This window comes from Mya arenaria, chromosome 5 (genome assembly GCF_026914265.1).
Source record: "Mya arenaria isolate MELC-2E11 chromosome 5, ASM2691426v1".
Lineage (NCBI taxonomy): Eukaryota > Metazoa > Mollusca > Bivalvia > Myida > Myidae > Mya > Mya arenaria.
The window spans coordinates 34,939,673-34,965,093 of record NC_069126.1 but is presented as its reverse complement, the minus strand read 5'-3'; the positions used below and the strand labels follow the sequence as shown (position 1 = coordinate 34,965,093).

The 25,421-nt window shown below is 35.4% G+C and overlaps 2 protein-coding genes across 7 annotated transcripts in view; one reads left to right on the top strand and one right to left on the bottom strand.

The window, feature by feature from the left end:
• LOC128234094 (DNA topoisomerase 2-binding protein 1-A-like) overlaps positions 1 to 25,421 on the bottom strand; it is a 60,801-nt gene that overhangs the window by 13,356 nt on the left and 22,024 nt on the right. For all 4 annotated transcript variants that reach the window (XM_052948088.1, XM_052948087.1, XM_052948089.1 and 1 more), the window contains 14 exons: positions 24,479 to 24,601; positions 24,151 to 24,284; positions 23,185 to 23,274; positions 8,497 to 8,601; positions 7,555 to 7,664; positions 7,185 to 7,297; positions 6,199 to 6,258; positions 5,464 to 5,592; positions 4,300 to 4,955; positions 3,728 to 3,787; positions 2,251 to 2,378; positions 1,273 to 1,368; positions 852 to 932; positions 548 to 676 (listed from right to left, as the gene is read on the bottom strand). In XM_052948088.1, the coding sequence (XP_052804048.1) occupies positions 548 to 676; positions 852 to 932; positions 1,273 to 1,368; positions 2,251 to 2,378; positions 3,728 to 3,787; positions 4,300 to 4,955; positions 5,464 to 5,592; positions 6,199 to 6,258; positions 7,185 to 7,297; positions 7,555 to 7,664; positions 8,497 to 8,601; positions 23,185 to 23,274; positions 24,151 to 24,284; positions 24,479 to 24,601 (2,014 nt within the window). The remainder of the gene's footprint in view (positions 1 to 547; positions 677 to 851; positions 933 to 1,272; positions 1,369 to 2,250; positions 2,379 to 3,727; positions 3,788 to 4,299; positions 4,956 to 5,463; positions 5,593 to 6,198; positions 6,259 to 7,184; positions 7,298 to 7,554; positions 7,665 to 8,496; positions 8,602 to 23,184; positions 23,275 to 24,150; positions 24,285 to 24,478; positions 24,602 to 25,421) is intronic.
• LOC128234095 (uncharacterized) lies at positions 12,103 to 21,221 on the top strand. 3 transcript variants are annotated; one of them, XM_052948092.1, is made up of 2 exons: positions 12,103 to 12,655; positions 13,473 to 15,868. In XM_052948092.1, exons 1-2 carry the CDS (start codon positions 12,318 to 12,320, stop codon positions 14,863 to 14,865), a joined length of 1,731 nt encoding a protein of 576 aa, XP_052804052.1. In that variant the 5' UTR covers positions 12,103 to 12,317; the 3' UTR covers positions 14,866 to 15,868. The 3 variants fall into 3 exon arrangements, with proteins under 3 accessions (XP_052804052.1, XP_052804053.1, XP_052804054.1); XM_052948093.1 differs by lacking the exon at positions 13,473 to 15,868 and adding an exon at positions 19,391 to 21,221 and having other exon boundaries at positions 12,139 to 12,655; XM_052948094.1 differs by lacking the exons at positions 12,103 to 12,655; positions 13,473 to 15,868 and adding exons at positions 18,110 to 18,742; positions 19,391 to 21,221.

Below are 25,421 nucleotides of genomic sequence, written 5' to 3'. Positions count from 1 at the left end.
TTCATTCCTCAAGGGCAAGCAATGTTTGAGAGGCCAGCTTATTGTTAGTTTACATTCTAGCCAAAAAGCTAAATTCAGCAGAAAAAGGGTGGTGCAGTTTCCTTCCCTTCCTTTTTGAAATGGTATCTTTATTCCTCTATGAAGGAAATACCTGGCACAGGCCAATTCTCCAAAATGGCATATAAATGTGTGTTCTTGCCAAAGAAAAGGTAATTCCGGAAAATGTCATGTAAAAACAACGAACAGTTTTGTTAATTAAGACTACATACACCCATTAAAAGATGGACTCATTTAAAAGAGACATTAAGTAAAAGAATAATACAATAGGACGCTTGCCTTGACCAGTATCACATCTTGTTTGGTGTAAAATTGATTGTGTATCTGAATGGACCACTATGCTTATACACCAAACTCGACATGATAAAGGACATCACAAAAGAGTCCTATAATAATAGCCTCAATGTATCAAGAGATATCAGAATAAAAACAAGGCAATACTATGATTTTTCTTCAATCAAACAAGCTACAAAAACTGTTGTCTGCCTACCTCCACATCCCCATCCACCTCGTCCTGTGTTCGCTGTGATAGGAGGTCGTGCTCCTCTTTCTCACGGCGACGTTGCTCGATATTCTTTTCTGCGCGTGTCATCATGACCTCATACAAAGCATCGTCATCCTGGAGAATACAATTTTTACTTGTTTTTTATTTATTCTTTTTATTGATCTTGTTAAATTTTAATTGTCTCCCCTGGTATGGAATTTTATTTATTTTCAATATAGTCAAGTTTGGATAAATGTTTTACAGTTGTATTAAATATATAACAAGTCCTAACTATGGTCCCATTATTTACCAGACTGTTCCTGTGTTTGACTTTCTCCTTCGCTCTCTTGTCTCGTATGTGCTCTGGCGTGACAAGCGACTTCAAATACTCCTGAAAATAGTACACAGAATATTTATCTCCTTAAATAGCATGGAGAATATACATCTTCTGAAAATAGGTAGTATTAATCTCTTAAAAATAGTGTAGGGAATATAAATCTCCTAAAATATCAAGGGATATAAAGATCTGCTAAGAAAAGCATGGGAATACATACAGATCTCCTGAAAATAGAATAGGGAATAAATATCTCCTAAAAAATAGCATTTGGAACTACATGTAAATAAAATGGGGGTTAATCTTAGAATTACAAATTTTAGGTCACAGGTGCTTGACTGATTAAGAACTCCACAGTCATCTACATGTAAGTGATCTTTTATAATTATTTTGGTACCTCTGTTTCAAACTTTGGTATGTATCTGACGTTTGGGTTGAGGAACTTGCTGGGCGTCACTTTTTCTTCCTTACTGGTTCCGGCTTTCCTCAGCTCCTGCAGGGAACAAACCATAGGTTACACACAACTAATTTCTGTTTCGTTAACAACATGTGTGCACTAATTATTTTCTCAGAAACAAATGTTTTCTCTATTAGAAATTAAATGCAAGTGTTATTAGACAGGCACACATGCTATAAATAAGGATGGAAAAGACCTAATGACAACTCTTACACATTTTCCCAATGATTGAAATGAGGTCAAATATATGGCAACTTTACTTCTTTCTACAAGAATAAAGCCCTTCATAAACGCTGATCAGTGATATATTTGTTACGAAAATTGGCCACAAGTTGTGCATGGATGTAACGATCGGCATATCATGTTACAAACTGACCACATGTAACAGACCCTGCACTGTGCACAAATGTAACCATCAGCATTTTATGTCACAAACCGACCACATGTAGCAAACATGCAGCTGATTTCTAACCCGTTATGCCAATCTTTACATCTATAAAGAGAGCAACATTTGTGGTCATTCAATTAACTGGTTTGATTATGTCAGGCTAAGACCCTTACAAAATTAATTCTACGTTCCAAGCATCAATTCAATACAAATTCATAACCTTAATAACCAGAAGAAAAATAAAAAGCATCATGAAATAAAAATCTTATCTTTAAAACAAATGACCTTGATAGCAGATTTCACTTCCGAAAATCATGAGAAAAAGGATCAATTTGCAGGTCTATAGTGGACCTCTCTGAACTGAACTTCACTGTTCATATCGCTTGACTAATATTATTGTTATTAAACTTAATCCGTTATTGAGTCGTAGAAAACCAAAAGTCCATGCATAAATTAAGCCACAGTAAATACGCAGTCTGCAGCAACAACCCTTTTTATGATGCTTAACATCAAATTAATTTGGTCCTGACCTTGATAGCCTTGGTTGGTTCCGGAGTTGCTACATTTTCTTTCTGACTTGTGCTATTCCTTGTCTGCCAGTCATCGTAACGCCAGTTACGTCGTGGCACCGGCATCTCCTTTAACTTGTCAAATGCAGCTGAAACAGTTCATATTATATCAATGTCAGGGTCAAAGTAAGCTATGATTCAGTTGTGTCAATGAAGGATCTTAATTATGACTTACAAAATCTTACATCTGCAGACAGCAACATCTTTGCATCTAAGATCCGAATTCATAGCTACCAAAATAACCTTTTAGCTGGGTAAAAAACACAGCAATTTGTGTCAGCCCATCTGGCTATTTCTTTTGATGCCTCTTTCAAACCTGATGTGGGACGGCTCTTAAATTGCCTCCTGCTTCTAGCAATTATCTTTCTACTTTGAAAACAAAATGCAACTCCCCTTACTGAAATGGGCCCCAGAAACATAAGTTACTTATTCATCTTCTTAAATCAAGACATTAGTTGTAACTACAATAGACATCATTTTGTCTTGTGACTCACATCGTTGGCAACCATGATCCATTCTTACGTCAAATTTCATACATACTGTCGGAAGATTGACTGTCAATATCTTCTTCATATGAATATCCATGAGACAAGTCTTCTTCTAATGAAATTGCATGTTACAATTAAATACTCTTCAAAAACCCTGTACTGTCAGTTGTCTCCGCAGGCCAGGGGTCTAAGTAGTTGTTTTAAATTTGTAATGATCAAGCGGACCGAGATCAATTCTGGCATTCGCCAGAATACTTGTTCTACAGGAAAACATTAGTTTGAGTGTCTGTGAACATTTAAGAGCCAGATTTCTGCATTGGTTCTTGAGTGTTTTGATTAAACAGTCAAAATAAATGACCAATACACTGAGTGAAATCACTGAGGCATGTCCAAGGATAAGGTTTATATTGAATAAGGCCCGAGGTGAGAATAATGCCAAGGATATGATCAAATTCACAACTTAAGTTTTGTAAACATTAAAATGAAAACAGTCATTGAGAAAGGGAAAACAAGGTTCTAAACTCATTGACATTGTGCATTTCTATAATCTGATGACATCAGAAAATGTTACCCATATTAAATCCACTGCACTGTTCATTAACTCATGATACATGTAGCTATAGATAACACTTAGCTTTGTTAACCAAGAGACACAACTCTTATCTAGTATCATATATGTATTTTGTTATATTTGATTTGAGACTCCTGGTGCAGCACAAACTCTCAACTGCTTGAATGAAAGGCAGACACCTGTACCACTAGACCAAGTTTTACCTTTTGTCATATTAAGTTAATGGAGAAGATTAATAGAGCATTATTATACACATGAAAAGAACTCCATCTATGGACTGAATACCTAATAATTCAAAAACTTCATTCATCAAGAATATATCAAAAGCTCTCATATAAAAGCTCTTATGGTAATTGCAAACAAGAAGGCAGCTACTCACATTTGTCGGACAATATCGGCGTTCCCGTAAGATCTGATTTGTCTCCCCACTTCTTTTTGACTGGAAATTAACACAAAAAATACTGGTAAGTTAAATAAGTAAAAAAACATCTATTTATCCCCCAAAATAGCTGTAAATCAAAGACCAAAGGCATATAATTGCAATTGGTTTTTAAGTCAAAAATGGGGCCTTACCTTACAATTGTTAAAGTCAAGAGTTATGGACCTTGCTACACATGGACAAATTGATTTTTCCAACATGTGTTTCTTGTGGATATCTTAAACATTTTTGAGTTATGGACAATTTAAGTTTTCGTACTATGACATGGGTTCAGAAGACACCAGGGCTATGCCAATACCTCAACTTTAAACAGACAAGCTTAAATTGTTTTGACATGTTTGTCCTCGTTAAGAGGATTTGATGAAGTTATTAAAATTAACAAATCTTAGTTCAACACAAACACAGGTAACAAGTTCTTTTTTTCTGTTCTGGCAAATAAGTCAGAGAGCTTTGCAAATATCTAACATAATTAAGACCGGCTTAAAATTTCAATTTTATCTTATATAACTCACATCTTTCCAAAGGTGGAGTGTCAGTTTTCTTGGTAGCGTCTACACTTTTAACAGACTGCACCTGTTTGCTTCTGGGCTGATTGTTCAAGTCTGCTACAGGGCTCGACTTGGCTTGCAGTGGGTTCGTTGTCTTCACAGATCTGTCTAACTTAACACTCACATCAGCTTTTGATGTGTCTGTCTCTTTTGTAATATCATTCTGAGTATTGAGCTCCATAAGCATTGCATCTGTATCTTCGTAAGGTGTAAAGTCTATGTTAGACTCTGACTTTTTGGAGATATCAGGTTCTCCAGTCCTTGTTTTTTCAGCAGCGTCATTATCACCATCTTTAATTGCACTTCTTTCAGCCTCACTGACATCATTGGCACCATCAATCTCCTCTGGATCTGCAGTTGTGTCATCATCATCATCATCATTGTCAGGGGCAGCATTGTCCTCCTTTACCTGCGCAAAGTCTGCAGGTGCTCTGGACTGGTTTTGATTGTCAGAGGAAGCACTTCCTGTTGACTGGTTTAATTTCTCCTCAGCAGACTGGCGACTGGTATTTGGACTGGTTTGTGTTTGAGTAAGCATCTGATTATCACTAGAGACATTTTCTATCAGGTATTTTTCCTCCTCTACCTTCTTCCCAGACTTGGCGCATGCTAAAAGCCACCTGAGAGAAATAAGAGAAATGCTGATGATATTTTTGAGCCTCATTTAGAAGATGGGATTAAGTACAAAACATACATACCATTAAATGTACAGAATCTCAAACTTGCCTATAATACATCACATAAATGAGCCTTTTAAAAGTGCTGCAACTGTTTCTTTGGTCACATTTCAATATTATACAATCTAAGGAAAACCCTCAAATTAGAAACAAGTGTGCCACAGAGTTAATGCCAAGGCTTGTCATTTTTTTTTTCTATAGGCAATCAAAGGGCATAACTTATTATAACCGAATCATTAAAGCAAGTATTATGGGTTTTGCTATACATGTGCATTTTGTCTCTTGAAACATTTGTACTAAGTTTTATTTCAATAGTTTGAACAGTTATTGAGTTATTTCCAAGGTCAATGTATATGCAGGACGCTAACAACAGCACCATGGCAATGACAATAACTTGGTTTTTTCTTTCTTTCTAAAATCAGACAAGAATACCATGAAATGGACTACCCACATTTTAGAGAGAGCAGGAAGGCCCCACTTTTTTGCGGCCTCATATTTCGATCCCTCCGGTGCAGACACAATCAGGTGCGTGCTGGGAAGCAGGGTGTTCTTGGCTGCACGCACAAAATACATTTGACACCTGCAATGAAACACTTGGGAAATAAAACCTTTTTTAATTCATACTGTTAAATTGCCGTCTAAAATATGATTTGAACATAATCATATGTTAATTTGTTAAATTTGTGTTGTCTAATCTGTATCAGACAGTATCTTTGTGCACATGCACTAATGATTTCAGCAATTCCTTGCCAAAGAAATACCTTTTCCGTCAATTTAAATGCTTTTGAAATAAAAACTTATTTTACTTTTATTTTAGAAATACTTAAAGGTCTGAAATGAAAAAAATACTATGTATCAAAGCAAGAATTCTGGATTGTATCACTTCTCAGTGCTTGCATAAAAATATGGACTCAAAGTGTTTCAACCCCAAAGTTCAACAGACTAACATATGATTCCTAAATATTTTAGGTGTTTTCTTTAATTGTGGTCCCCCCCAATCCCCAAATTTTGCACATGAATATGCAATGCTCACAAAGATAACACAAACAATGTCAATTCTATTTTGATTGATTTCTTATCAAGGTCACTTAATATCACAGGTTACAAGATAATATGATTTAAGGAAAGGAAAAATCAGAATTTATTCAGTCCGAATTATATTCATGAATACAGAACAGCCACCTACTTTGCTCCGAGGACCTCAGCAATGCTAGCCAGTGTGTCTCTCTCTGTGCCTACATACCCACTGAAAAACAACACCATGCCATATATAATGTTTTGCATATAACAGTGATAATTTAATGACCATTCATCAGTCAATGTTATTTACATGTTGCATATGTGTGAAATATCGGGAATATAACCTAAAGTGGCTATTGGATTAATATAATTTATTACAGCTTGATTGTGAAAACAGTTGAAAGCTGATACGAATCACTCTCTAATCTGTTTCCTGCAGAAAAACCAGTACCGCATGCTTTTTTGAGAGGTCATGAGGAGATAACCCTGGTGGGTATCGAACTTACAACCTTTTGGGTGAGACACTTGTATCTTTGGAAATTATTAAACAAATTAGCACCCTATCACTGGTAATATTTTCCAGGCCTCAAGTAATTATCTTGAACGATTATCAAAGATGCACTCTTACTCCCAAACAAGATTTACCTAAATTGACAATAATGTTTAAATATTCAAAAAAGATTAATAAATGACGAAAACAATGGTCCTTATGAAGAATGCAGAGTTTAATTTGAAAGAAATGAGCATAAAACACGGTATTTCTACCTTATGAGACTATAGTAAACCACAGTTAAACTTTTAGCATTCACCAATCGTTTATTTATTTTTTACATTTTATTTAAATACACCGTTAAAATCTTGTGATCAGTAATCAATGTTTTCTATAAATGCATTATTTAGTAAGTTCTTTAAGGTTGATCAGTCAAAATTAATGTTTGTTATACATGTGTATGTAGTGATTTTTAATAAGAGTGTCACTTTAAGTTATGGCATATTTAAAGATTTTGAAAGACTATTTCAAACCATCGATGGGCATTTTTTGACAAGTTTTTGAGCTATGGCCAAAGGCCTATGAAGACATTAAGGAAAATACCTTGAAATAAAACAATAGCAATTGAGCTAAAAAGTTTATCATTCTAGTACAGTGTTTACCTCACAGACAGGACGCAGCCTTGAAGGGGTTGTGTGTCCGTGATGATCTCCAGAGGATTGAACAGTGGGTTACTATGTACATCCAGCAGCTGACCTTGCTCCAGGCACATTTGCTAAAAACACACATTCAGGTTTATTATATAATTTGAATGCATAATATTCCATTAATTAATTAAAATATTAAAAAACAGATCAAGATGGATATCATTTTGCTATTAAAAACACCACCTGACAAGTTAATGAATTTTGATAAGAATAAAGGAAATAACTTTATTGAAAATTAATATAGCAAAAATGTTATTGGAAAGAAAATTATACGGAGCCTATAATTGAGCTGGGTTTATCTATTCATCTGATTGTAACTATTTACAATCCAAGCATTGGTCACGATGTTGTTCACAGTACGATCTACAGGGAAGCCATCTATAGGGACCACCGCATAGTCCGGGATCCTTCGTGCATTGGCCTGCAGAATTACACCTGAAAATGTGGGAAAAACCTGAATATTGATTGAGATATTAATTGGTGGTCTTTAATTTAAGCAGTATATAAAATTTGAGCAGTAAGTACCACTCTGATAGTGCAGTGGTAGAGCGTTCACTTTGGGTACGGTAGGTCCAGGGTTCAAATCCCCTCCGCATCAAACGATTAGATGTTTCTCCCTTGCCATTCCCATCCCTTGGCATTTGAGGGCAGTACTGGGAAAATTAACTCAGTGTTAAACCAAGGAAAGTTGTATCCTGTGAATGGGTGCTTAACATCGAGCACATTAAAGAACTAAGAGATCTCTTGTATCTCATTCAGTTTCTTCAAGTCTTCCTATGTCTGGATTTGACAGCGAATTGCTGTCACTTCTATCTCATAACACTTATGGCATTTAAACACAATTTAATGCATGATGGTGTCATAACAAGATCGAGCCATAATGCAGCCAATGGGCGTGGGCAGACCTTGATAAACTCAAACAAAACATAAGCAGTAGTTATGACAACTCACCTAATGTATCTTAAACAGGTCTTGTTTTAAGCAGAAATATGTTTATATTGATATATATATATATATATATATATACATGAAGTTATAATCTACCCAAATATTTGACTACAAAGTTATACATAAACAAAGAAGAATATTCAATGAAATTTATTGATATAATTTATGGATCTAGGATGATTTTTCTGGCAATACCTCCAAATGAAGAACATACAACAAGAAATGCTTCAATAAATTTCTCCTTACTACGGTAAGTTAGTTACCATTTAAGAACCCAGGAAATCTTTACATTAGTGAATGAAACGAAAGTAGAACAAACCTCGACTGTCCTGTATGTAGGTTGTAATGGTCAGTAACGACTCCTCCTCAAACCCATACAGCACGAATGTCAGCCCCTCAAACACACACTCCAACTCCCCGCATGCTGTTAAATACACAAGGGTATAAATCATGAATACAAGCTTTATTTAGAACACTCATTCATACTTGCAGTGTCTTGTACTGTATGCAGGAACCCAAGCAAGATGTCGGCACACAAGAAATAATATTGTCAAAAGCTATTAAGAAAGACACAAAGGATAGTATTCAAGTCTTAGATCGTCATTGACTATGACCCTGCAAGCACTTAAGATTTTTAGTGGTTTGCTCCTGCGTAAGCTTAGTTCTAGTAACTCTTCTCCTTTGGAATCCCAGATTAATTGTCTGAGTAGGATTTTGAGGAGCTTCAGTTATGCAAACTGTGTTATGTTATGGTGGTTGTAAAGGGTTTCATAGAACTACAAATGAAATGTGCTCTAAGGATCTTCACTCTATTACTACAGACATAATAATTCTATGTATACTCTAATGATCTTTACTCTTATGACTACAGAACTCATAATTCTGTGTTCACTCTCAACGATCTTTACTCTATTACTACAGACATAATAATTCTGTGTATAATCTTACAATCTTTACTCTTATGACTACAGGACTAATAATTCCGTAAATGGCAGATGCATGCAGTATGTATGATAACAAGGGGAGTAACTATACATATGCACATAAGAATGGCATGCTAGAGTGGTCCATACTATGATACTTAAACAGTGGGTGACTGTGTTTACATGTGCACATTGATATAAAGAAAACATTTATTATAAATTATATATAGAAATCATGTTTGCAAACTTGTATCATGAGAAATTTAAAAAGACAACGTTTACTTTCAACTTTTAAGTTACACAGAAATGAATAATACTTTTAACAGCTCTTTATTAACAAGGTCAAATTCTTCCTTGTCAAAACCCGATAAAACAAGGATTTATGGGCTAAGTGGCTTGTGATAAGGTAACTTACATCTACAATCAACAAGACAGAATTTTTCAAAAATCGACTTTGAACCTAACCATTTCAAAGTGTGATATCTAAATAGAAAACTAACAAATTGCGATACTTGCTCGAATAGAAGGACAAAATGGCATCCTTGAAATATTCTTTGTTAAATGCCTCTGATGAGATTCATGACTTTTCCTGCTCTGTGTGTAAAGATGACAATCTCAGCATCGAGGCCCAGCATTTCTGTGGAGACTGCTCAAAATATTACTGTGACAAGTGCCTGACATTCCATACCAAATTACACAGGTGCCATGTTGTGTTAGGACGAAATTATGTGGACAAGTGGGTGGGGCAGGGTGACACCCTGGTAACATGCGCCCTTGTTACATTCATCTGGACAAATCATATGGTCCTCTGATAAATCAAAGGTTTACACAATGAAAGAGAAGAAAACATTTAAAATACATTCAAATACAGACAAAAAAGATTGTAATACTTTTGGTATGACAGAACTTCCAGGAGGAGAGATTGTTCATCAAACACAGTGGTGCAAGTTGACCATGAAGGCAGAAAGAAGCTGGCCACACTGGTCAGAAAGGGAGATACAGGCCACAGGTAATCTGGTACAACACCCACACAGGCAGGCTTATTGTTTGGGGAGAACAAAATGACATTCTGGTGATTAAACTACAGTAGCCACTGTCAGTGAAAAAAGACATGCAGTTTTAAACTAGAAATGTGTCCATAGGACACGGATGCCCCCACTTCGATTTTTTGTCACAGAAAATAAGCCATAATGATTATTCAGGATAATCTGAGGGCCCTAACTCCTAAATGATTAAAGCGATTTCCATGGCTATCGAACTTGATCAAGATATTATGGTCACAAACATGTGTTAAAAGTTTGGTGAGGATTGGACAAACAGTTTTCAAGAATTAGATCGGAAACAATCTTCGGGACGTATTTTTCAAGTCTTTTTTTGCAAATAAAGGGCCGTAACTCCTAAATGACAAAAGCGATTTCCATGGCTATCGAACTTGATCAAGATATTATGGTCACAATCATGTATGTAAAGTTTGGTGAGGATTGGACACATACTTTTCAAGAATTAGATTGGAAACATATATTTTTGAAGTATTTTTGGCAAAAAAGGGCCGTAACTCCTAAATGACTAAAGCGATTTCCATGACTATCGAACTTGATCAAGATATTATGGTCACAAACATGTGTTTAAAGTTTGGTGAGGATTGGACAAACCATTTCCAAGAATTAGATCGGAAACAATCTTCGGGAATTTTTGGCAAAAAAGGGCCGTAACTCCTAAATGACTAAAGCGATTTCCATGACTATCGAACTTGATCAAGATATTATGGTCACAATCATGTGTTTAAAGTTTGGTGAGGATTGGACAAACGGTTTTCAAGAATTAGATCGGAAACAATCTTCGGGACGTACGTACGTACGTACGTACGTACGTACGTACGTATGGACAAGGGCAACCCTATATGCCGCCACTTTGTGGGGGCATAAAAAGGACTAACCGGCTGAATGGTAGCAGTTAGAATAAACTTCCAAGTTTATCAATACCTATACATGTTTATTCATAACAAGTTTCAACAGTTTCAATCTTTATCATTCTTTAATATTGTCCTGGATATCCTGGATGTTTCAATCACTTCAATGATTATACATGTACATTGTGCATTGATTGCTGACTATTATGTTAAAAAGAAGTTGTAAACCTTTTCTATATGATATTTATTCATTACCTTATAACACATTTTATTCACTTTGTATGTCTCAGACTAATACTTTTGAAAGTAATAGATCTTTACTTGATCCATATTGTAATAAAATAAGTTTGAAAACAACAGATCATGGTTCATGTATATTGGCTGATTTAAACATAGGCTGATCCAGTAGACAAAAGATCATTTTAAACACTAAGTCGCTTATACATGTATGTGATTATCAAATTTAACATGGTTAGACCTGGCACATGTAATACTTAATGTAGAATGTCATCATTTAAATTTTTAAATAGAATTGTTAAATGTATTATGATTTGACTTGTATGAGTTTTGAAATATTAAATTTTCATGTGTAGATATAAAACATATGAACTATTCTAGAATAAAACCACTATTCTTATTCTTTGTCTCATCTCTTCAAGTTTGGCAGGTTAATTGTTGGTAACATTTTTTTTTTTAATTTGTTGCAATCAAGTTATTTTACTTTAACTTCAATGAACATTCACCAAACAGCAACTGACAGACAATCAATTTAACAGAATTTTGTAAAAAAAAATATAATAAATAAATAATTCAAATAATTTCTTTTCAATAGTGTAACTAATACTTTCGGTGAATTATAGAGCATTTTCTGTCATATTTTAAATAAAACACTCATTCATTAAAGGTCTGATAATGTTTTATCATTGAAACAAGCAGTATTTTTTATATTTTACATAAAAATATAAATATTACTGACCCTAAAAAAACATGATTTTTTTTACCAAAGTATGCCATAGATTTTAGTTTTGTAAACATTTTTTTATAAATCTGCAGCTACCTTAAAAGTAATTCACATTCATGATGTAACACTACACCTACGCACTATCAGTTTTGTTCATTCAACTTGAAATTGTTGAAGGGTTTAAACTTCCTGGTAGGGAAAGGAAAAGCAAAGACTTGAGGGATATATATTAATCAGATGGCCATGTGAGGTCAGGTGAATATAAACTGACAAGAGTTTATAAATCATGAAATGGTTCAGAGATTTAAACAGGTAAAAGAAAAATTCACGAAACTTTATGAAACAAAATGGCTTCAAAGCACAGTACATCATTGAAACACTCAGTGTTAAATGCCTCTGATGAGATACATGACTTTTCTTGTTCTGTGTGTAAAGATGACAATCTCAACATAGAGGCCAAGCATTTCTGTGGGGACTGCTCAAAATATTACTGTGACAAGTGCCTGCCTTTTCATGCCAAAATACACAAGCGCCATGTTGTGTTAGGCAAAAAGGATGTGGACAAGTGGGTTGGGCAGGGTGACACCCTGGTTATGTGCAACCTTCACCCTCCCAAGGTCTTGGAACTGCAGTGTGAGGATCACAATGAACTCTGTTGTCACCTCTGTGTGTCACTAAACCATAGGTAGGTCATTCTTTCAACCTTACTTATAATGTTTGTTTCAATGCATTAACATGAGACACAGGGCATTTTCGACTTGTTCAGGTGCAAAATTTGGCCCCATTTCCCCTGGCAAAAAGTGTATAATAATCGACACCTTAGTGCAAGAACTCAATATCTGCTTCTATGTTTATATGCAGTTATTGAGTTATTGCACTAAGGTGTTCTGTTTATTCATCAATTATGGTTGCCTCCACATTTAAAGTCTGGTAAGACCTGTTTCCTATTTGACAAGAGGTAAATAAATATCATGTACTCTGTGTACTTTTTTGTTGTATACCATTAGAAACCAAAGAAATACCCTAAAAAAGAAAAATGTAGACTTATAAATTAAAAAATAGTTGAAAATAATTGTTTTTTTAATGTTGTAAACATTCTGACTAAATGTTCTGGAGAATTGTCACAATATTGGGTAGCATTTAGTTTAAGTTTAAAATATTTATAATTCACAGCAAGTGTAGGACAAATTTCATAAATCAAGAATTGTCTAACTTTTTCCTGATGTTAGACCAGTGAAGCCAGTAGTTTTACGAAATAAATATCATATCTTAAGAAGGATTGTTTTCTCTTGAAAATGATCTTGCTTATGGTCATGTTCTGTGGTTTTGTTTTCAAATACTTATCTTATTACTGTCAAAAGTTTCAGTAAATTTTTTATCTAAAATATTTAGTTTTCAACACTGCCAACTTTCAAAATCTAAAGAAATGACATCAAACAGCTTATTATCTCCCTTTGGTAATTGTCAAACAGCTTATTACACCCTTTGACAAATTGTAACAGGATGTGCAGAAGCATCAGCCTGATATCTGACCTGGCCAGGGGCATACACAAGAAGGCTGACTTCAAGCAGCTTCAAGCCAATGTAACAAAGGTAACAAACACCCTCAACCAGGTGACAGAGGCCAGAAAGAAGAACCAGAACTCTCTTAAGGCTTCAGGCAAGTCCATGCTGACAAAGATCAAGACTCTGAGGTCTTCACTGAACCAGTTGCTGGATGAGCTGGAGAAAAAAACAGTGGAACAGATGGACAGTGTCCTGGCTGACCTTGATGGGTCACTACAGAAGGATATTGACCACTGTGACCTCCTACATGACCAGCTTAAGGCCTTACTGGACTATGTCCAAATCCAGGGCAAGGACAGCGAGTCCAGCTCTTACATTGGCCACAGGAAATGCCAGGAAAAGATGGATGAAGCTAACAAAGTGCTTCATGATATGTCCCCCAAACCAGAGGAAACTGTCACTTTTAAGCCAAACACACATGTTGAACAACTACTGGCAGACTTGAAGACACTGGCAATTATTCAGGCATATCCTGATCCACGGTTGGATCATTCATCTGGACAAATCATACAGTCCACTGATAAATCCAAGGTTTACATGGTGAAAGAAAAGAAAACATTTAAAGTACAGTTAAATACTGACAAAAAAGATTGTAATGTTATTGGTATTACAGAACTTCCAGGAGGAGAGATTGTTCTGGCAGAATGTAGCAATTCCAGAGTAAAGGTGTTAGACAGCAAATACAAAGTGACATCCCACTGTGATCTCCCTGAGAATCCACGGGACATCTGCCACATCTCAGACCATCAAGTGGCTGTAGCTGTAAACAAAAGAACTGTCAGGCATGAGGTCCACTTTCTCACAGTGTCAGCTGACACCATCAAGATGACCAGGGAGTTCTCAGTTGACCATAAATGTTACTCCATCAAGCACCATGACAGTCAGCTGTATGTGGGTGCCCTCACTGCCCTGTACCTCTACACAACTGAAGGTAAACTTGTCAAGAAAGTATATCAAGACACATCTGGGAATTTTACAGTGAACCACTTTGCATTGAACACTGATGGCAGCCAGATATTCATCCCTGCCTCATCTAACAACAAGGTTGTCACAATTGACACCACAGGCAACATTCTGGCCACTCTCCAGGACCCTGACTTTAAGTGGCCTTTTAGTGTACATGTGAGTGAGGCTGAACATGTGTTTGGGTGTTCAACTCTATCGAACACAGTTGTGCAGGTTGATCATGAAGGCAGGAAGAAGCTGGCCACACTTGTCAGGAAAGGCGATGGCATCAACATGCCAAAGGCAGTCTGGTACAGCACCCACACAGGCAGGCTTATTGTTGGGGGACAACAAAATGACATTCTGGTGATGGAACTACAGTAGACATTGTCAGTGGAAAAAAAAACAAATTCAGTTTCTTAAATTGTGTTGACTAGCATTAAGAAGAATGCCCAAAATTACCTATACCTGTACATGTGTATTCATTACATCAAGTTTCAGTAGTTTCAATCTTTTTTATTCATATTGTTCAGGATGTCCTTGATGTTTCAATCAGTTCAATAATTCTACCTTAATATTATGGCTTGACTACTGACTTATTTGTTATAAAAGAAGTTATAATTCTTTTCTGATTATATCTATTCATTACATTTTCACACATTTTAATCACTCTGTAAGTCTTAAAGACATTACTTTTGAAAGTAACATATCTTTATTTGATCCATATTGTTATAAAAATAATTTTGAAACCCCCCAGTTATATTGGATAATGTGAAACACGAGATTTATGCAGTTGTATGTATGTTTGCAGTTTACGATATATGTGTATATTGAGTATAAAATTCAGTGTACTATATCTATATGGGATCATTAAATCATCATTCTATACCAATCTTATCAAGTTACATTTATCAAACACCAAATGATCAAGAAAGATTATCACCATATTCCATTATCAATGTTTAACATTATCTGGTCTTCATCTTTCATTAAATTATTACTATGAACTCGTAAACCTTTAATCAGCCTAGCATGAAACAATTTGTAAGTGTTCCAAATCATTTTTGTTGAATGGGATCGCAGTAATTTTGCAAAAAAAACAAAATTCATTTGAGTACTTTTCAAATCTGCTGAACATGATTAAGGTAGATCATCAGTCAGCCATTTTATTTTTCCAATAACATTTAAATCAGGTATATTGGCCGATTTAAACATAGGCAGGACTAATTGACAAAATATAATTTTAAACACTAACCCAATTATTTGCATGTATCAAATTGAATGTGGTTAGGCCCAGCACATGTATTACTTATATATAGCTCTCAGTATGAGTTTGGAAATATTAAATATTCATGTGTCCATACAAAACATATAAAATCTTCAAAAATAAAACAACTTTTTGTTGTTGTTGTTGTTGATCAATCCTGACCCCTTGTTGTATTTTTGTAGAGCGTCATCCAAGGAAGCTTCCTGTAAAGTTTTATTGAATTTAGAGGGGTAGTTTCAGAGGAGATGTTTTTTAGAGCAAAACAGGAAACAGACATTTTGTTGTTGCTGCTGTTGTTGTTGTTGTTGATCAATTATGACCCCTTGTTGAATTTTTGTAGATGATCACCCAAGGAAGCTTCTTGTGAAGTTTCATTGAATTTGGCCAAGTAGTTTCAGAGGAGAAGTTTTTTAAGCAATTGTTGACGGACGGACACATGGACAGACAGACGCCAGAAAAAGACTGATCACAATAGCTCACCTTGAGCACTTCGTGCTCTGGTGAGCTAAAAGTGTTTATAACATGAATATAGCACTGTGAAAGTGGGAGTTTGCCTTCTTGTTGTGATACTTAGGAATTAATATTCATATTGGTTCAAAGTACAAGTATAATTCTGTAAATCGGATGTGTTGTCAATCGGGAGCACCCAGAAGTTTTCTAGTAATGGTAACCATGACCTAGACCTATTGACCCCAAAAAGACTGGGAATGACTGACAGTGACCAATGTGTATACCAAGTTTAAAGCCTCTCCACCAACTTGTTCAATTGTATCTATTGGAAACATAAGTGCCCATAAATCTTAATAGTTACGGTCATCATGACAATGACCTTTGACCTACTGGCTCCAAAATAAATAGTGGTCATCTAGTGATCTACTGACCATGACCAATGTGCATACCAAATTTAAAGAGTCTACACCAAGTCATTCAAGCTACTGAGTTATTGGAAAGTGTGGTGCTAGCAACTAGGATGCAACTACCAGAGGAAGTGTGTCCACCATGCTTTGCAGGTGACCCCAAAAAATATACAAACAGACAACAAAGTAAAACATATGTATTTTTCACAAGTTATTGCTGCATAAGTGACAAGTTTTGAAAACAAAATGTTGCTTAGCAATGACAAGTTGCCTTTTTAACAGTAGTTCCTTGAAATTGAATTGATGTTTAAGGCTGTAGCATCAATAATATGAAGTAATTTGGTCAAGGTCATCCAAGGCCAATATTGAAATCTGTTTGCAAAACTGAACAAAGTGTCTAACTTTCATAGCTTTGGCATCAAACTAACAAAGTGGGTGAAATGGACACAATCTACTTGGTTACCAAAGCACACTATTGAAAGATGTTTGCAAAACTGTACACAAGGTCCATATTCCATTCCTTTAGTTTCAAAAATAAGAAAGTCGGTCGAATGGTTACAAGCGAGATCAACTAAGGACAATACTGAAATTAGTATATGGTCCAAATTAGCTGCTGTTTATTGCTGGGCTTTAAAAAGAAGAAAGTATGTCATAAGGTCATAGTCAAGATCATCACAGGACAATTGAAATTTGCAAATCTGAACCCATTGTGAAAATTTCAATTCTGACTGTTACACAGACTGAGAGAGAAAATAGGTAAAAAGTCATGCTAAAATCATCAAGTAAAACTGAAATTTAATTGCAAATATTTTAAGGCACTTGTACATTTCATGCTAATCATGTGTACCGATTGAACAATCCATGGTGAACATAGAAGGAGGTATATGTCACATAACCAACTTTTATTGAATTGTTAACATATTTTACCCTGTAGGAACATTTCATGGCGATTAATGTATACTATTTTTTTTGCTCCACAAATAATTACATAAATATCAAGTGAAATTTCAGTTAAAGGGCAATGACAAGGAGCAGAAAATATGTTAGGCACTTGTCCCATTCACAACAGATGTTCGCTCCACAACTTTATGCTAAGGCTGCCCAACAAACATGGTGACTCCGATATAACCCTTTTCAAACCGTTTATGAGCTATTAAGTTCACAAAACATGTAAAATATTCTACAATTAAACCACCTATCTTGTAATATTTTTTTTTGTTTCTACTTGACCTTCAGTTATGCAGACCTTAAACGCAAATTAAGTATTGATTCAGTTCAAGGCTACAAGCAATGGACAGTGTTAAATTGATTATCAGGGCAAGTATAAATTGAATTGTTTTCATAAAAGAAAATTAACAAATGAAAGTAGTGGCATATCTGTAAATTGAGCTGGGTTCATATTTCCCTATTCCAGAAAACATTAACAGATATTCATTTAAATCTAATAATAATCAATTGGGTTACATTCATGCACATTGAGATAATGTGCCAAGATAAAGTTAACATAATTGATATTAATGTTAATGAGAATAATAACAAGAGCATGTCATAGGTCATGGATCTGTATATTTCATTCAAGTCTTCAGTTACTATAGAAGTTATTGACATTCATTTAACACACCTAAGGTCTACTTAAGTAGATTATTGGAAGGGTTTAAACTTCCTGGTTGGGAAATAAAGAAGCAAAGACTTATGGGATATATATTGTTCAGGTTGTCATGGGAGATGAGATCAAAACAAACTGAGGAGTTGAAAAATCATGAACTATTTAAACAGCTAAAAAAAAAATTCACAATACTTTATGGAAAAAAATGGCTTCAAAGCATAGGACATCAGTGTTAAATGCCTCTGATGAGATACATGACTTTTCCTGCTCTGTGTGTAAAGATGACAATCTCAACATCGAGGCCAAGCATTTCTGTGGGGACTGTTCAAAATATTACTGTGACAAGTGCCTGACCTTTCATGCCAAACTACACAAGCGCCATGTTGTGTTAGGACGAAAGGATGTGGACAAGTGGGTGGGGCAGGGTGACGCCCTGGTAACATGTGCCCTTCACCCTCTAAAAGTCTTGGAACTGCTGTGTGAGGGTCACAATGAACTCTGTTGTCACATCTGTGTGTCACTAAACCATAGGTAACTCATTCTTTCATCCTTTAATACTCATACAAAAAGTGTTTGGGTTCAGTTATGCATCAATTATGGTTGTCTCCAGATTTAAAGTCTGGTTAAGCATGTTTCCTATTTGAAAAGAGGTAGATAAATAAATATCATGTACTGTATGAACTATTCTGTTGTTTACCACAAAGTAATCAATATGCGTTATATAAAATACCCTAAAAAGTGAAAAATGTAGACTTGAGACTTAAAAATATTCATGAATTATGTTAAGGTTGTAAAATGACTGACTACATGTAATTGCATCAGAGTATTGTTCACATTATTGGGTTGGATTTAGTTTATGTTTAAAATATTTATACTTCTCAGCAAGTGTAGGACACATTCCATACGATCAAGAATTTCATTTACAGGAATTGTCGTACAAATTCCCTTATGTTAGACTAGTAAAGTTGTTTTGAAATAAATATCACATCTTTAAAAGGATTGTTGTTTTTTTAAACTGTGGTCATATTCTGTGGTTATGTTTTTTAATTACTTTTCTTATTCCTTTCAAAGTTTCAGTAAAAAAATATTCTACAATTTTGAATTTTAACACTGTTAACATTCGAAAACTTAGGAAATATCATTAAACAGCTTATTATCTCCCTTTGAAAACTGTAACAGGATGTGCAGAAGCATCAGCCTAATATCTGACCTGGCCAGGGGCATACACAAGATGGCAGACTTCAAGCAGCTTCCAGCCAATGTAACCAAGGTAACAGCCAGCCTCAACCAGGTGACAGAAGCCAGAAAGAAGAACCAGAACTCTCTCAAGGCTTCAGGCAAGTCCATGCTGACAAAGATTAAGGCAGTCCGGTCTTCACTGAACAAGCTGCTGGATGAGCTGGAGAAAAAGACAGTGGAACAAATGGACAGTGTCCTGGCTGACCTTGATAAGTCACTACAGAAGGATATTGACCACTGTGACCTCCTACATGACCAGCTTATGGCCTTACTGGACTTTGTCCAAATCCAGGGCAAGGACAGTGAGTCTAGCTCTTACATTGGCCACAGGAAATGCCAGGACAAGACAGAAGAGGCCAAAAAACTTCTACAGGAGATGACCAAGAAACCAGAGGTGACTGTCACTTATAAGCCAAACACACAGGTTGAACAACTACTGTCTGACTTGAAGACACTGGCAAACATCCAGGCGTATCCTGATCTACAGTTGGAACATTCAGCTGGACAAATCATGCAGTCCTATGATAAATCAAAGGTTTACACAGTGAAAGAGAAGGAAAGATTTAAAGTACAGTTAAATACTGACAAAAAAGATGGTAATATTTTTGGTATGACAGAACTTCCTGGAGGAGAGCTTGTTCTTGTAGACTATAGCAATTGCAAAGTAAAGGTGTTAGACAGGAGATATAATGTGACATCACACTGTGCCCTCCCTGAGTTTCCACGTGTCATCTGCCACATCTCAGACCATGAAGTGGCTGTAGCTGTTGAAAATGGGACTGCAAGACATGAGGTCCACTTTTTCACAGTGTCAGCTGAAACCATTAAGATGACCAGGAAGTTCTCAGTTGACCATAAATGTTACTCCATCAGCCACCATGAGGGCCAGCTGTATGTGGGCTCACTCACTGCCCTGTACCTATACACAACAGAAGGTAGGCTGGTCAAGAAAGTATATCAAGACACATCTGGCGAAGTTACAGTGAACTGCTTCGCCTTGAGCACTGATGGCAGTCAGATTTTCATCCCTGCCTCATCTAACAACAGTGTTGTCACAATTGACACCACAGGCAACATTTTGGCCACACTGCAGGACCCGGACTTGAACTGGCCTTTCAGTGTACATGTGAGTGAGGGTGGATATGTGTTTGTGAGCTCAACTAACTCTGAGACAGTGGTGCAAGTTGACCAGGAAGGCAGGAAGAAGCTGGCCACACTGGTCAGGAAGGGAGATGGCATCAACAGCACAAAGGCAATCTGGTACAGCACCCACACAGGCAGGCTTATTGTTGGGGGAGAACAAAATGATATTCTGGTGATGGACCTACAGTAGACACTGTTTGTCGAAAAAGACATTCATGTTTCTGCAACTGAATGGTAGAATTTAGAAAAAAATCTAAGTTTATTAATAAATTTACATGTGTATTCATTACAAGTTTCAGCAATTTCAATCTTTTTCATTCTTATTGTTCAGGATGTTATTGATGTGCAATCACTTTAATGATTCCACATAAACATTGTGCGTCAACTCCTGACTATTAGGTAATAAAAGAAGTTTAAATCATTTCAATATTTTATACATTAATTACATGAAAACACATATTATTCACTTTGTAGTCTTAGGCTTATATTTTTAATAGTAATAAATCTTTACTTCATCAATATTGTTATAAATTAATTATGAAAACCAACCCAGTTGTTTTGGATTGGTTTAAAAATGTGATTTATGCAGTTATATGTATGTTTGCAGTTAATAATGTGTGTATAATTATTCAGTATTAACAATTGGTGTGTTAAATGTATACAGGGTCATTCAATCATCATTTTATATCACTCTTATCAAGAAAGCTGGTGATCATGTTACAATTATTAAAGAACAAATTATCAAATTAGTTTATCACCATATTCCATTATCAATGTTTAACATTTAATCTATATGGTGATAATTAAAGAAGTCCAACTTCAACACAAATTATTTATTTATGAAACAACGATTCGGCCATTCGGCCTTCATCAGGTTGTATGTATATAATGAACAGGAAATGACGTCAACATCAAATGACGTCAACGTTGATAACGTCAAAATAAAGCATACATTTTTGCGCAAAATAATGTCTTATAGGATCTATAGAGATACAATTATACTGGTAAAATGCAATATAAATGCATAAACAAACATCAATAAACCAGTATAAACTATGCAACATTAAAAAGGTTAAAAACAGTTATAAACCAGATAAATTTTGTGATTTTTTTAATTCTGCAAAAAGAATCGTTTCCAATTGTTCTCAATTTTATCAATTGGCATAAAAGACAAGAGCCGTCGTAAGACAGCGCGCTCGACTACGCCGCTTTGACTTAGAATACAGTAACGATGTAATAATACCAAGTTTGGTCTCTTTATGTCAAACCTAACTAAAATTATTTGATACATAAGGTGACTTTGATGCTGCCCTCCCACCAGCCCACCCAAACAATGACGCAAGTCATTCAAATAACTTGATTTCCCATTATGAAAATGTGGTTCAGAATATACAAATATGCCTTTCAAAGGAAATTAAAAAAAAAATCCAAAAAAAATCAAGGGCCATAATTTGTATTTAGGCTTAAAACGGAGTTATGTTTCTTGTTGCAAGATGGTCGTAAATAATTTTGAATTTTATTAAGTGCATTTAATGAACGGTATAGAAGTTTTTTTTATTAAAATCCCAACTTGCCCTTAACTTTTACTTGCCTTAAACTTTAACCTAAGTCAATCAGGGGCCATAACTTGTTATGTAACCTCATTGGGTGATGGTCCTGAACAATTGTGTGAAGTATTAAGTCAATTGAATGAAGGGTATAGAAGTTATTAAACAATATCCCAACCTGCCCTAAAACTTTAACCTAAGTTCCATAGTCAATCAGGGGCCATAATTTGTATAAAAGATAATACGGAGTTATCTAACCTCCTTATGTGATGGCTCTGAACATCTATGTGAAGTATTAAGTCAATTGAATGAATGGTATTGGAGTTTTAAGTGAAAATCCCAACTTGCCCTTAAACTTTAACCTGCCCTAAAACTTTAACCTAAGTCAATCAGGGGCCATAACTTGTATTTAGGATAATATGGAGTTATGTAACCTCATTGTGGGATGGTCTTGAACAACTGTGTGAAGTATTAAGTCAATTGAACAAAGGATATAGAAGTTATCAATAAATATTCCAACTTGCCCTAAAACTTTAACCTAAGTTCCATAGTCAATCAGGGGCCATAATCTGTGTAAAGAATAATATGGAGTTATCTAACCTCATCATGTGATGGCCCTGAACAACTGTGTGAAGTATTAACTCAATTGAATGTAAGGTATTGGACTTATAAGTGAAAATCCCAACTTGCCCTAAAACTTTAACCGGACGCCGACGCCGGGGCGAGTAGTATAGCCCACCTATTCTTCGAATAGTCGAGCTAAAAAATCATTGATACTGTGGTCAGGACCATTAAAATTAGAATTTATGCAGGTTAAAACAAAATAAACGTAGTTGAAATCATGGTTTTGTAACTTAAATGAACATTCACCACACAGCAACTCGCAGATACTAATTGTGTAAATTCAAGCCTCAAATCTTTCATTTTCAGTACAGTGTAAAACGCCGTTGCCTGACAAAGACATCCTTATGTGTCTTCCATGATTCTCAGACGACATACAAAACAGACATACAGAGAACATATAAGAACAAGTTTTCACAATACCTGTAGTGTTATCTGCATCAGGGCCTGAATTTTTTTTTCCCCTGTCTTGTACCTCCATAGGTGGCGCCATCGTCGTATCGTTACTACCTCCTGCAAGAAGGCAAATATATATATATACTCAGAAACGCATACATTGATATACTTAGGCCTAAAAAAAAAATTTGTTTGGTTAGGGTTACATCCTTAAAAAAAATAGGTATGGTAGGTAGGCTTTATATTTTTTTTTTTTATTAGGTTTTATATAAGAATATAATTTTCATCATTGGAGAATGGTGTTAAAGCTATCTTCTGTACAAGCATTTAAGGTTTAAACTTAATATTAAAAAGCAATTAAAAAAAAAAACGAATTTTTTTTTTTTTTTTTTTTTTTTTTTTTTTTAGTTTTTCATTTTTTTTTCAAACTGACTATAAAAACGGTAGGGTCGGCGCCTATTCCGTAGGTAGGGTCGGGTAACCCGAACCAAATGTATTTTTTTTTTAGGCCTTATGTTTAATTACACATAAATGTGTATAGTTGTGTCAATTGACTGACAAAAAAGGCCACACATTTAAAAATCAGATGTTTACAGAAAATTGTACAGTGTTTTTTGCCATTATCAGAATACATTGTGGAAGCACAATCCTTTAGTGCCACAAAATACACCAAAACTTTAAAAGCATGAAAATAGCAGTCAAGAATTAAGACCATTATTAAAATGATATGTTATCAGGGGTTATAACATTAAGCTTATAATTGTCAATGCTCAAAAAACAAAGGTGGAGGTTTGTTCGATTATGAGGGATTCATGTCAAAAACAGGGTAAAGGGGCTAAGACCCCTTATAAAATTGTTTCAGAAGTCATATAAATTCTTTTCAAGGTCTGAAGTTGAAATCTCCCAATACTGATTTGATCCTGAAATTAAGAACCCCTGATTATACATGTGATCAACGATGTCTCAAAGTCTCTTTATAAAACCAGCACTGACCTGCAGGCTCGGGCTGCTCCTGTGCCGTGTTGTTCATGTACTGACTCATGATGTGCTCCATATCATCACCATGGTTACCAGCCACCTGCTCTGTAACCAACTTCTCTTCTTGGACTCGTGACTCTCGACGGTTGCTGGAAAAGTAGGAAAAGGGTAATAGGATGTAAATTTAATAGGCATAAACAACTATAAATGACCGAAAACAAGAGTTTCGCTTGAAGCGATGGACGCACCCTACCAAATGACAGAAATTGTAATACAATGTGCTGATAAAAAGTGAACAATTCTGGCATGGCATACATAAACAGAATAACTAAACAGTCCATACCTTTTGGGTGGAGGTGTTTTCGGCTTGGCAGTGGGTAATATATTGCTTATATACGCCGCCTCTGGTGCAAGCTTTTCCTGCTGGTAACATTCCACCAGCCACTGGCAGTTCACCACAGTTGGCCTAAAAAGAGAATCAATGAGAGCTATTACAGGAACATAACTATTGCCTCCGATTCGGCCTCATTAGATTGATAGCCAATTGACCTCTAAGTATGACCTTGACCTTAGATGTTTGAACCCATGTACTTTACTCCTTGACCATTCCCTGAAGTTTAATCAAAACTTGAACAAATTGAGTGAGTCACCATAGTTATCGACTTACTAACTTTCCAACTTCTTTATGCCTCTCTTTGCTCTCTTTGGGGGACGATATAAAAATATTTAAATATTATTTTGTCATTTTGGTTGCATCAACATACAATGGTGAGTTACAGTTTTTTACTTTTTTAAACAACATTTTTCAATCACTGGCAATTGTCCACAAGTGACATCAAACAAAAATACAATAGTGGAAAATGACATAACATTCGATTGTTTCAGTGTGATCTAAAATTATACATTTTATGTTTTATTTTGTTTAATAGTGTTTTTCAGATACACAATAACTTACCTTTAGTTAACCTATGGGAATAATTAGCATTTGTCTAGTTGCCAGTCTTCACTGCTTGACATTTATGTTGCCTGACATGTTGCCTGACATTTTATGAGCCTGATATTTATGTTGCCTGATATTTATGATGCCTGACATTTTATGTAGCCTGATATTTATGATGCCTGACATTTACGATGCCTAAGATTTCTGTTGCCCGACAATTGTGATACCTGAAATTTTAAAGTTGTCCGAGTCTGTTACCGTTGCCTAATACTTGAATTGTCCGTTATCTGTGTTGTCTGACATTCACGTGGTCTTACAATAGTGTTGAAATATGAATTGCCTGACA